The sequence below is a fragment of the Carassius auratus genome, linkage group LG42F, assembly GCF_003368295.1.
Source record: "Carassius auratus strain Wakin linkage group LG42F, ASM336829v1, whole genome shotgun sequence".
In the NCBI taxonomy this organism is placed as follows: domain Eukaryota; kingdom Metazoa; phylum Chordata; class Actinopteri; order Cypriniformes; family Cyprinidae; genus Carassius; species Carassius auratus.
In genome coordinates this window covers 1-14215 of record NC_039297.1, presented here as the reverse complement: position 1 = coordinate 14215, position 14215 = coordinate 1, and the positions used below count along the sequence as shown (strand labels likewise).

Here is a 14215-nt window from a genome sequence, read left to right as displayed (position 1 = left end):
TTTCCATGACAATTAAGAATGTTTTCTCTTTAATTTGATACTATATATATAATGAAAATCTAGATTTTTTAAATATAATTTAAGAAATCAATGTCAAATTACTACCCATTAAAAAAAAAAAAAAGATTTGCAAGAAATAAACTCATATTTTGTACTTTTTTTCTCAGAATTCTGAGGATACATCTTGCAATTGTTTATTTTTCCCACCACAGAATAATAAAATAAAAAATTTAATTGCGTCTCACAATTCAAATAATATCTTGCATTACTCCCCATCTAACTCAGTTTAAGTTAAACTCTGTTTAAATGCAAAAAGCTAGTTATTCCTTTAGATTTTTAGGTGAAATATGAGCTGAATGTGAGTGGATTATAAATCAACATTTGACAAGGTTCTAATAAATGATGAATGATGACTTTTATGGACATTGTTCTCAAAGAGTAAAACGATGTGGTTTCATTAAAAAAGTAATTTTCCTTCATATGATATCATTCTACCATCATCTCAGATTTGAAATTAATGAACTCCATGATTCCAGAGGTGGCGGAAACATCAATATGATCCAAAATCTTACCAAAAAATATGCCTCACTCCTTCAAGATGAACAAAAAACTAAATAACAAATCAGAGGAACAGCATTGAATGCATCAGTGTCTTCAAATATAATAATTACAGTCCGAACAAATTTCAGAAGACGTTCTTCCTTATGTCTTGAACAAAGTAGTGGTTAAATAATAATAATAAAAAACTAAAGGAAGAAAGAAATGTACACCAGCGTAACTTTAGGGATCAGGTATAAAAGTACAAATAAAACTAAAAAATCAAAAGCGGCGAGAGTCCTGAGAGGAGAAAACTTCACAGATTTACACAGTATTGCTCGGATTATCTTCAACAGTTTCAGGTGATGACTTCTGATATGTTTGCTGTATGTGAGTGTAAACAGTCAAGGTTGATCTGTTCGTGTTATAGGCACAGAAACGTCATGATATCTCAAAACTGGTTTGTATCTATTGGCTGTTTTAGATTTAGTGGATTTAAAGGGACAGGTCATCCAAAATGGACAATTCTGTCAACGTTTACTCATGTCATTCCAAATGTCTTTCTTCTGTTGAACACAAAAGAAGATAATCTGAAGAATGTTGGTAACCAAACTGTTGACGGTAGCCATTGACTTACATTGTATTTTTTTTTTATTCCATACTATGGAAGTCAATGGGTTCCATCATGGAACAATTTGGTGCAAGTGAGCAAATCATTTAATATTTTTTTCTTTATTCTGTTAAGAATTTTGGTAACCAAACTGTTGATGGTAGCCATTGACTTCCATTGCATGTTTTCCATACTGAAGATGGAACAATTTCCATTGTATTTTTTTATTCCATACTATGGAAGTCAATGGGTTCCATCATGGAATAACTTGGTGCAAGTGAGCAAATCATGAAATATTTTTTTTTATTTATTCTGTTAAATGCAAAATAAATTCTTTAGAAATATTGTTGCTGGTAACCAAACAGTTGTTGGTAGCCATTGACTTCCATTGTATTTTTTTAAATTCCATAGTAGGGAAGTCAATGGGTTCCATCATGGAACAAATTGGTGCAAGTGAGTAAAACATGAAAGATTTTTTTCTTTATTCTGTTAAACGCAAAATAAGTTATTTTGAAGAATTTTGGTAACCAAACTGTTGATGGTAGCCATTGACTTCCATTGCATATTTTCCATGCTGAAGAAGTCAGTGGGTTCCATCATGGAACAACTTATGCGTGAGTAAATAATGATTTTCGAAGAATGCTTAAAAACCCAACAGTTGTTGGTCCCCATTGACTTACATTGAATGGAATTACTTTGGAAGTCAATGGGGACCAGCAACTCATTCAGGTTTGGAACAAATTAAGGGTGAGTTAATGATGATTTTTTTCTACTGTTGAGCATAAAATAAAGTATTTTGAGCAATTTTGTTAACCAAACTATTTCTGGTCCCCATTGACTTCCATTATCACGGAAACAACTTGAGTAAATGATGACAGAATTACCATTTTTGGGGGAACTGTCCCTTTAAGTACCTGAGTGAGACTTGAAGTCAACATCGTTGCAACATTTATTCTCATGTTTTCCAAAATTGGGTGAATAATATAATAAAATAATAACCCGATAACAGTTTTCCTCCACAAAATCATACGTAGACAATAAGAAACATCACTATTTGACGAAATTAGAGCAAACGACACAGCCAATCCAGTAACGTTTCTGTTGATATGAAATCAAATAAAAACAGCAGTACACCAACTCATCATTGACTTCATCGAAGACGTCTAGATCCTCCTCGCCTGTTCATCCAACAACCATTCAAACCAAAAAAATAAGAAGAACGATAAAAAAAGCAACAATTATGCAATAAAAAAGGTGGAGGTGGAGGTGCAAAAAGCTTTGTTCTGAGAGAAACGGCCTCTTTGGAGATTTGTCAAGTTGCTGGACGTCTCGGAAGCTTTCTGAAGGAGAAATCCCGTCGTTATCATCCGTGGATGGGTGCCGTGGGACAGTAAGGCGTTCCCAAGAGGTCAGTCGTATATATACACGTATGGAAGTGCAAAGAAAATCAAACAGCATCCTGTACAAAATACCTCGACATGTTTATGAAAATATTCCTGGAGAACATCATGGCATCTTCATGGAAAACAGAGGTTAGAGCAGTCCCCGTCCTGCGGAGACGTCTTCGTTTCAGTCTCAGATTGTCCTCTCTAAACCCGTGTTAGATTGCAGACAGTGCTGTTAAACGTCCCGCTCCGTGAAGAGGACTGGGACACGGATGGCAGGTTGTGTTTGAGAGGCGTTTCACCTGCCGAAAACCATGGTGTGGACCGCCATCGCCACACGCCTCCACAGCGGCTCCCGGATCCTTTGGTTTCTGTGATGCTGCAAAATAGAAACACAACAGCATCGCAGTGATGAGACTTGCTGGGTTCAATGAGATTTATGGGGGTACATTTATTTATTTGGCATTAAAATAATGTCATGTCGCATCTAATGGTCCTTAAAAAATATAATACAGTTTCTTATTTATAATTGTTGATTCATCCAGTATTTCAAATTTATTTAAAATTATGCACAAAATGGCCAGAATATATTGCTAATATTTCATTTAAAATATATTATATTATCATGAGGCAAAAAAAAAAAAAAAAAAAATCATATATATATATATATATATATATATATATATATATTTTTTTTTTTTTTTTTTTATTATTATAAATATTTATATTGTAAAATATATTTCAAATTTTAAAAAAACAAATCCTAATTTGAATAAAAAAAATAAACACATTATATTGTCATGTGGCAAAATATACTGCTAATATGGATTTTAAAACACATTACATTATCGAGTGGCAAATAAAATAAAATAAAATTTTATATATATATATATATTCCAAATTATAAATATAACTATATATATATATATATATATATATATATATTTTTTTTTTTTTTTTTTTTATATATTTAAAATTATGCAAGATTTAGCTAATATGGTTTTTAAAATGAATTATACTATAAATTTGCAAAAAATCATATAGATTTTAAAATATATTTCAAGTTATGCAAAAATATTGCTAATATGGATTCATCAAAATATTTGATAATTATTATCAAGTGGCAAAAAAACCCATTATAAACTGTATTTCAAATTATGCAAAGAAAAGATCCAAATATATTGTGAACATTGATATTAAAATATACAGCATTATCATAAGGCAAAACAAACGTATTTTCATATATATTTTAATATATATCAAATTATGAAAAAATAGACAAAATATATTGCTAATGTGGTTTTAAAAATGTATTATGTATTAATTTCAAATGTAAAAAATATATTGTAAATTATGCAAAGAAATTGTTATTAGTCAATTATATTTCCTCAAACATTTGAGCTATTTTGAATGTTTTTTTTTTTTATTTTGTTTATTTATTTTGGGCTGTACGAGACCATCCACTGAAATAACACCAGTCGTGTCACATCTCATGACACTGGCGTAACACAGCCTGGAGCGTGTGTCTCGCGTGAGGACAGTGATGTAATAAACACAGTCAGATCCAGACAGCGTAACGCAGCAGTATTTCCACAACAAACGCTGTCTGTTCCTGATCCACACTCACACGCAAGAACCAGCGATCGCAACTCTAGCACGAGAGAATAAACTCTGCTCAATAAACATGTTCATGGACAGACCTGCAGCATATTCAGATTTCAATCATTTTTAAGGGTTAAATCCTATTCATCAATTTTTTTTTCATAATAAAAAGAATGCAATTACAGGCCAATAAGTCTATAATTAAAGACGATATTGTGTCTAAAATGCATCACAATATTAACTTACTGTTTATTAAACTGTCGAATAAAATCTATATCATTTTTGCTACTGCAGAATCTGAACATGCGTTTAGTGAAATGTCGATTCAGATGAGAATTAAAAAATCACAAATGACTTCTTGGCCCCAGAAGTGTGTCTTGCATTATTTAAGAAATGTTTTTGCATTTTTTTATCCTCATTTAGTTACTTCTACTTGCATAGTTTGGCTGATTTAAGCTGATTGTGGCCCGAGAGACGGTGAAGCCGTCAGAGTGTGATGTCACACTTCTTCTCATGATGTCATCAGACACACGTGATCATGAATGATATGGAAGATGATGGATGGGAGACTCTCACGCTCTCCGCTCGCTCTTCCTGGCACTGAGGAGAACTGGATTTGGGAAGATTAAGAGGATGATACTAGAACTGTCATTGAGCGAGGGAAGAGAAGATCATTTCACTAAATAGGATTACTGCACACACACACACACACACACACACACACACACACACACACACACAGCTGTATTTTGGCTGGCTCAGCTCTCCAGAGAGACATAAGTCTGATAACACACACCATAAAACACACGCTAACACACACTAGCAGTCCAAACCGCTCCACAACTACAAGTTTTGTGAAGAAATGTATAACATATATCTACATTTATTATTGAAAATCTAATTATTTTATTTATTGAAATTCTTTTCTAATTATTCTAATAAATTTTGAATTTATTTTTAAATTTCATGTTTTAGTTATTTATATTTCTTAACATATTTTTGGACTATTCTATAACTTATTTTAAGTCGAAATATATTTATATTGTCAAAAAATTGTAAAAACAAAATAAAAATATTTGCATTATATTAAAAATATATTTCCTTAAGCTACACTTTTTACAACATACATTAAGAATATATGCTTTTTTTAATATGTTCTTCTTATTCTTTATATATATATATATATATATTTACTACGTAAAGCCTAATTTTGAATCTGTTTAAAAAAAATAATTTATCAAAAAAATCCAAAAATATTATTTATTGGTCTTGAAACTGTATTATGCATTATTTATAATGTATAGATTGTTTAATGCATGCAAATAAAAAAAGATAAAAGAATAATAAAAAAGTAATGAAAAATACAGAAGTAGCAAATCTGAAGCAGTATTTTCTTGTAAAACGTATATTTTTCCAGGTTTCTGAGATGTTTATGGAATAAGGTCAGGAATATGAGGATCTTTCATTACAGTGCGTTGCATAAGCCCGGCTCACTTTACCCCCGTAGACTTACTCACAATCACACGAGCAGCAGAAACCGGCGCGACTCAGAATAGTGCTTCAGAAAACACATTCTTTCGATAAGACGCATGCCTTCGGTGTGAGAGACCCGGGTTCGAATCCACTGTGAGACACCAATGTGTCCCTGAGCAAGACACTTAACCCCTAGTTGCTCCAGAGGCGTGCGACCTCTGACCTCTGACATATACAGCAATTGTAAGTCACTTTGAATAAAAAATGCTAAATGGAAATGAATAGATGTAAATCTACTGAAACACTGGGAATCAAAGAAGCACCAACACTGACAGAGGATTCAGTGATAAACAGAAGAAGCAGAAGAGCGCTTCAGACGGGATTCCCACAGAGTGTGTGTGTGTGTGTGCGTGTGTGTGTGTGTGTGTGTGTGTGTGTGTGTGTGTGTGTGTGTGTGTGTGTGTGTGTGTGTGTGTGTGTGTGTATGTGTGTGCTGCTCGCTCTCACATCTGAGTCAGTGGCTAAATTTGGCATGAGATAACGAATGGAGTTTACGCAAACGCTCTCACACACACACACACACACTCGCGGTCGCGGTGTGGTATCAGCTCTGCGTGCTGCTGTAGTTAACCCCATCACTGCTGAAATATTACTTATATACAATAATAATGATAATTATTTACCAATTTTTTATTATATAAAATAAATTAACTAAATAATAACATGCAGTATCAAATTATAATATATGTATAATTTATATGCTTTATTATTTAAGAAGCATGTATATGTATAATATACTATTATTTATATAAAAATTTTATTTTTATTTTTCATTTATTTTAGATATAATTTCCTTTTAAATTATATACAATTATATACAATTATTAATAATTTTATAAAAAAATTATAATTTTTTGTTTGAAAATTTATATAATTAATTTTGAATGATATACATTATTGTATTTTTTAATATATATATATATATATATATATATATATATATATATAATATATATATATATATATATATATAAAGAATATTACTATATTATTATTATTATATGTAATTTATTTGAAAATTACATATAAAATGTATTAATATTTTTCATAATTTATTTCAGTTTTTGAAAATGTATATAATTATATTTAAAAATCATATAAATATTTTTTACACTACATATATATATGTGTGTGTGTGTATTATTAAATCATATATTTTTATTACAAAAATATATACAACTATTATTACTTTTACATATATATATATTAGTGTACGACAACTATTAGCCTCATCGCAGTGTTTTATTTCTCCTGAGGTTTTGACAGAGTCTGGTTTTACCTCCAGCACAAATATCAATCATAACTAACCATTTAACCCCAACAGAATGAAAAGAGACGTATGAAGTTTGAGAATCCAGAGCGTATGACTTTCCTGAGTCAGGAAGAGCAGATCTCTGGAGGATTTCAGAAGGCATTGTTCGAGAGTCTCACAGGAAACACATCCCCTTTACACCGCATTTCTGCTAAACACACACTGCATACATACACACACACACACACACACACTGCATACATACACACACACACACACAAACACACATCCAATGAAAAGTGCATCTGCTGTTGTCTCTCACAGATCTGTTTAATCGCTGCTTGATCTGTGCAGATTTCTCTCCTGATTCAGACCAGAACACTTTTTCACTGGAGGAAGTGTTATTCTGGATTATAGACTCTATGTGTTTGAGTTAAAATCATCTTAATGCTGGATGTGTTTCAGGTTTTGTCTTCTCCAGATGTTCACTGATGGACTGGAGTGCTGTGGATTATTGGGATGTTTTTATCAGACTCTCATTCTGACGGCACCCATTCACTGCAGAGCATCCGTTGATGAGACACTGATGCAGTGCTACATTTATATCTTGGACAGACCAAGATCCTTAGCTTTAAAAAACAATCTCAAAAAGACGTGCACTTGATTTATTTCTGCTCTCCTGTAGACTTCACCACGGCTCTGATGAATCTCTGAACACAGTCACGTCTCGGGCCCCGAGGGCCTCAGCGAGCTCGAGAGCGTGCAGTAATTCATCTGTCAGCCTCTGAAGACACGTGATGATCAGAGATTCCTGCAGCAATCGTCCAAACGGCGACAGAAAGAGAGAGCAGCGCCGCGGGAAAGAGCTGAACTTCAGTCAAACAGACTTCATAATAATGAAACTACTTTTTCACAACCTGCTCATGTCACTTTTTTATGTGTTTTCTTTTTTGAAAATTTAAATAATTAAGATAAAATAAATACAAAATTTTTTTGGAATGCAATATATATATATAATTTATTAAAATGTGTATATATACAAGTATTATTTTATTTAAAAATTTGTTATAGTATATTTTTTAATTACATATTAAAATTCAATTACTTTTTTTTATGTATATATTTTTTACGACTTACAATTATTTAATTATTATTTTTTGAAAATGTATTAGAAAATAAATATTGTAGTATTACGTATGTATTACATACTTATTTTATTTTAAAATATGTTTAAATTCATAAAAAATTATTTAAATGATATGCAATTTTTTAAAATGTATATAATTTATTTTATTACAACTATTAGAATTTTTTGCAAATTTATAATGAATAATTATTTTAAACTAATATTTATATATATATATTATATTATTTTGAAATTACATTAGAATTTTTTTAAATGTTATTTTATATAATTTTGTTTTCAAACTTTATACATTTATTATTTTTTTGACATTTTATTTTAATTTAGTAAAATTATTTATTTTTAAATTATATACAATTTTATTAGTTAATAGAATAGTTCCATTTATTTATCAAATTGAGTATTTATCAAACTCTACTCGCTGTGAATTGACTTACGAGGTTTCACTGCTTTAGACCACAGAACGTCTCACTATGGTTTGGAACGAGCCGGTTTGTACCTTTCTCAACACGTAACGAGGCTTTAGAGCTTACAAATAACATAATTAGCAACATGAAATCCTAAAATAACCAGGAGCGTTTAACAGAGACTGAACCTCAGCTGGAGTTACACAACCAAGACGAGAAATAAATCAAGACTGAAGAGAAAGACAGAATAAAAGAAGAGATAATGAGCTAGAGAAGCCAAGAAAGGAGAGCAGATGGCAACAGCCTGCGGTGGTTCACTTTTAGTCCTAGTTTTTCATCTAGATGTCAACCGGCAAAATGATTCTCAAAATCATGCCCCATGCAAAACGTCTTGAAAAAAAAAAAAAAAAAAAAAAAAAAAAAAAAAAAAAATATATATATATATATATATATATATATATATATATATATATATATATATATATATATATATATATATATATATATTTCCCAAAGTGTTACTTTAGTATCATTGAGAAACTATCATAGTTCATATTTTGAATTAGTATATATATGTTACTAGAATATATATATATATATATATATATATATATTTTTTTTTTTTTTTACATGTTTGTATAATTTTTATACATTGTTATTTCAGTTTTAGCTATTTTAATACATCAAATAGCAATATATTTTATTTCATTTAATTTTCATTTTATTTCTAGTAACAAATAGGTTTTTATTGTTTTTAGTTTACTATAATATTGTGAAACTATTATTTTTTTATTATTTAATAAAAATAAATAAAAAAAATATAATTTCTGGGGTTTTTTGTTTTTGTAATTTTGTTGTGTTTTATCATTTGTACATTTGCATCCCATAGGTGTAATGGTTTTTATTCTGTAGAAACTGTATATTCTATCTCCCTTCACCAACCCTACACCTAACCCTAACCCTCACAGGAAACTTTGTGCATTTTTACTTTCTCAAAAAAACTCATTCTGTATGATTTATAAGCGTTTTGAAAAATGGGGACATGGGTTATGTCCTCATAAGTCACCCTCTCCTTGTAATACCTGTGTCATACCCATGTCATCACACACACACACACACACACACACACACTGGAGGAAAAGAGCGCAGTAAACAGGAAGTGAGAGCGAGGGGTCGCTCCGGTGTCTTTGAGGTCAAACAACTCGACCAGATTCAGGAAACAGTGCGGCCGAAACAAACAGCACACACTGAAAACTCTTTAGTGTGAACGAGTGCTGAAGCAAGACGTGATGTGATTATGATCCGGCGCACAGAAACACGCTCACAGGATCGAGCCGACTCACCATCATGTGCTCCTGATAGAACTGATCTCCGATCAGCTGGAGCTTCTGTCCGATGAGGGTCTCCACGCTCCGCTCGGCCCGCGCCGCCCGCTCCATCATCCTCAGACTCGGCCGGAGCACCACGTCTGGAGACCGAGAGCGGCTCGGCGGCGCCAGCAGCAACAATCCAGCGCTACCTGTTCAGAAAACAAGAGCTCAGAGCACTGGAGATGACACCAGACACCTTCAAACATTTCTGGAGCTCTAGTGGCACCAAACGGAACTGCAAGCAGCTACGAGCTGAGCTGCTCAATCATGCTTTAGTGACTTCTTCCCCCCGCACTGATTCTACAGTAAGAGATGCACGTGAACGCTGGCCTGGTTTGCATTGCAAAGTGACTGGTTACACACACAGGTAATGAAGCCGCTGAGGTCAGGAACACACACTCATCTAGGGATTCAGTGGCTTACCGTAGAAGAAGCGTGTGTGCTCCACATGCACTGGGCAGGGCAGCATTACGCTGGGTGATGCAGGGGGTCTCCCGGCCGTCTCTGTCTGCTTTAACTGAACCTGGGAGGAAGGCCAGGGCCGTAGACCCTTCCTGTGCACATCATCCTCATCCTCATCCATCAGCCAAGCTCCTCACCCTGAACACAAGAGCAGAGCACACACACGTCACACTAACAACAACACACACTGCATCAACAAACAGAATTCCCTATTTATTTCTGTCAACTCTGTTATTTCTTTCTTATTTACAGCCAGTTAGCAACTTAGTACAATCTTCTTTGTCAAACACTTCTGGTAAACTATTACATATTCAAAAGTTTCCAATATGACACTTATGAGTATTACTCAGCTTTCTCTCAGGCCATAGAGTGTCTCATCATTCGAAAGTGTGGTGTTCAGAAGTGTGTGTGTGTTCATGTTACAGAAACATGTGTCACACACCGCAAACTATCGCATCTGATTTCCTCAATGAAAAAATTACGCTGCAAAAAGCAGAGCAACACGCAGCTCCCTCTACTGCTGCAGACACACACACACTGGACACACAAACTACAATCCATTCATGAGCGCCAGGTGGAATCAGTCCAAAATCACCCTGGCCTTGCTAATTCATCTCTATCTGAACTCTTAAAGAAAAGAAAAAAAAACTCTAACAATGTTACCAAAACTAACCCACAAGAGACTCTCAACAACAAACCATAGTTTCACATCTACCACTACTAACAAAACATACCATGCATTTCTGGACTTGAGAAAATGCTATATTTAGCTTAGAAATGCATATTTACTCTTCAATAATGTAAATATCATGTAATAAAAAGAGCAAATATGCAGTGCATGCAATAATAAATAAATGCATGCATAAAAACATAAATAAATGCATGCATAAAAACATAAATAAATGCATGCATAAAAACATAAATAATGCATGCATAAAACATAAATAAATGCATGCATAAATTCATAAATAAATGCATGCATAAAACATACATAAATGCATGTATAAATGCATCAATAAAAATAATAATAAATGCATGTATAAATGCATGCATAAAAACATAAATAAATGCATGCATAAATGCAAGTATAAATGCATAAATAAAAAAATAATAAATGCATGTATAAATGCATGTATAAATGCATGCATAAAAACATAAATAAATGCATAATTGTTTTGCATGCTGTGTTTTATCTGTAGAGTACTTCCCTGTACTGTATGGTGTATTTAAGACCTATTTTCATAAGAGCAATCAAACTTGGCCAATAAATTTTGACTTGAAGGCGTCTAAGGGTTGCAGTGATGGTGGAGTGATTTGTTTTGTGCTGACGCCTCCCATTGAGCTTCTGTAGCACTACTGACCCAGTGAGAAAACACACACATACACACACACACACCACACACACACACACACACACACACACACACACACACACACACACACACACACACGCATACACACACACACACACACACACACACACACACAAACCAGCCTGAACACCACAAAACACTCACACACTATCCAGCACAGCTTGGCTAAACTGCCCTGCTTTAAAATCTGCATGACTTCTTGATAAAAACACACTACAGTCCAAAAGAAATGAGAAAGGAGTGACTATAACCAGTGTCTTCACTTCTTCATCTTTCCATCATCAATATCCACAGTTCTCATCTTCATATCATAATTGCATTTCAGTAGTTCAACAACAGCATTGTTATCTTATCATAAACAGTTATTTAGACAATAGAAATCACGTAGAATACGCATGAAACACACTGACAGGGATAATAAAGTGTTTATGACACTTGTCTCCAGCACTTTAGACAGTCATTATTAATGCAAATCAGATTTGAGATGTGATTTTCTAAACGCACTATTGAGATTTACAAGGGCTGTGTCTCAAATCCTAATGTGAGTCTTCATAGACAGCAGCAGTTTCCTCATAGACTTAAAACAGTAAGATCCAAACGCTGCTGTCTATGTAGGCAGCTCACTAGGTTTTGAAACACCGCCAGTTTGCCGGTTTAGACAACAATAACATCTTCAGTGATTTTTATAGGTTTATATAAGACACTCTTTATCATGACAGCTCACAGTAAATATTCTCAATAAACACGAGTGTCTACACAAACACATTTAATAACAACACGCGATACTGTATTTACACTCAGTGAATATTAAAACAGAATAAATTAACAATAAAACAAATATTATGGCATTCCCTCACCGTGCCTCCTTTTGACGAACTTCATGACGAGTAAACGCGTCTTACCTGTGTGTTTGTATCTTTTCCAGCGTAATAAAAATATGTTTAAGTGAAGTGAAGTTTAGAAATATCAGCTGCTCGCTCGTGCGGTGCGCGCTCCTCGTCGGCTCGCTTCATTCTGCTGTCGGCGACGCTGAGCTCGCTCCCGTGTTCCAGCGGCCCCGCCCCTCCTCCCCCCGTGCTGACGTCACGCACACACACACACACACACACACACGGCGCTCGAAATGTCACGCACACACACACACACACACACACACACACACACACACACACACACACACACACACACACACACACACACACACACGCTCTCCTTCGCGCGCGCTCTCTCGCTCTCTCTCTTAAAGGGACAGGAGCATTTACATTAAGAGGCTATAATGACGTGATGGTTTTAGACCCCAACTTGGCCAAAATAGGTTTAATTTAGGATTAAATCAAGCACAAGTGTATCACGATGATAGGATAATTTGAACTATTTCTGATTGGTAAATGAATGAATGAATGAATGAGAGAATGAATAAAAAAATATAATAAAAAAATAAAAAAATAATAAAAATAAATAAATAATGTTTTATTTATTCATTGCTAGCTTGCTTGAGCTGGTACTTAAACAATAATAATAATAAATTAATTAAGTACATGAAAAATTAATTTGAGTGTAAAGGATTTTAAACTTGAGATCAATTATATACTACTGTAATACAAAAATATTTGAATGCAAAATTCAATACTGAAGAATTCAACAAGACATCAGTAAGCATTAACAAGTTAATTTACTCATGAATCGGAGTATTGCTTAATTTACACCTGCCACGAAGGTGTTATTTTAGAGAGAAACGGTGTTAAAAATACAAACTGAGGTCATGTCACTGTAGAATGTGTTCAGGATCACCGTCCTGCTGTGCTTTTGTGTGCAGCGCTATTGTCATGCGTTTTTCACAAAGGCCCGTTTAATTACTTTACTGACCAAATTCATAAATCAAACGTGGAGACTATAAACTCAATAGCACAAATAGTTGCATGGAACACTTCAGATTTACTGAGAATAAATGCACTCCTGGCATACTGTGCATTATCATTCAGGATGATTCTGCGCCTGTGCCTTTAAGACTGTCAATCATGTGACTCGCGGCCAATCAGAGCGTTTGTTTTGGTCCCGCCCTGCTGTGCTGTATTCACACACGGGATGGGAAATTCCCCCAGCTGTAGTGTTTGTGGTTTCTCTGCTGTGAATTCATCACATGATGTTTCAGTCCAACAGAGAAAGACTGGGTGATTTTACGACACCGGAATAAACTAACCCCACAAGCTGATTTACTTAGAAAACCAACTTCATAACAGGGGTTTCTACTCTACTCATACACAGTAATAGAGTTGAAACGGCAGCTTTGCAATGGCGAAATGCACCAGAGTTTTTCTTGTAGATGTTCTAACGATATTTTCATAGCATATTTTCCCATCACAAGACAAGTGTAACGATGCTTGTAAAGTACTGCTGCGTGTCTTTGAAAGTGTCATGTGAAAAGACACGAGGAAGGTTTTCTCATTTATCTTTTGTAGGAAATAGATAATGATTTCTTCTCATCAGTATGAAAATAACTCTAATATATGATGTAAATCTGTAGACTGAAACTGAGAAAC

General features: G+C 33.8%; 1 protein-coding gene across 1 annotated transcript; it reads right to left on the bottom strand.

The window, feature by feature from the left end:
• Positions 1–2072: 2072 nt before the first annotated feature.
• On the bottom strand, positions 2073–12684 carry LOC113068197 (bcl-2-modifying factor-like). The gene is made up of 4 exons (XM_026240860.1): positions 12578–12684; positions 10264–10439; positions 9814–9989; positions 2073–2911 (listed from the first exon to the last, which is right to left on the bottom strand). Exons 2-4 carry the CDS (start codon positions 10421–10423, stop codon positions 2831–2833), a joined length of 417 nt encoding a protein of 138 aa, XP_026096645.1. The 5' UTR covers positions 10424–10439; positions 12578–12684; the 3' UTR covers positions 2073–2830.
• Positions 12685–14215: the final 1531 nt, after the last annotated feature.

Excerpts from the sequence above, each read along its gene's own strand:
- LOC113068197 (XM_026240860.1), bottom strand. The coding sequence starts at position 10,423 with ATGGATGAGGATGAGGATGATGTGCACAGGAAGGGTCTACGGCCCTGG. Across the intron at positions 9,990-10,263 it reads GCACACACGCTTCTTCTACG|GTAGCGCTGGATTGTTGCTG; the intron begins GTAAGCCACTGA and ends TTTTCTGAACAG. Across the intron at positions 2,912-9,813 it reads TCTATCAGGAGCACATGATG|CATCACAGAAACCAAAGGAT; the intron begins GTGAGTCGGCTC and ends TCTATTTTGCAG.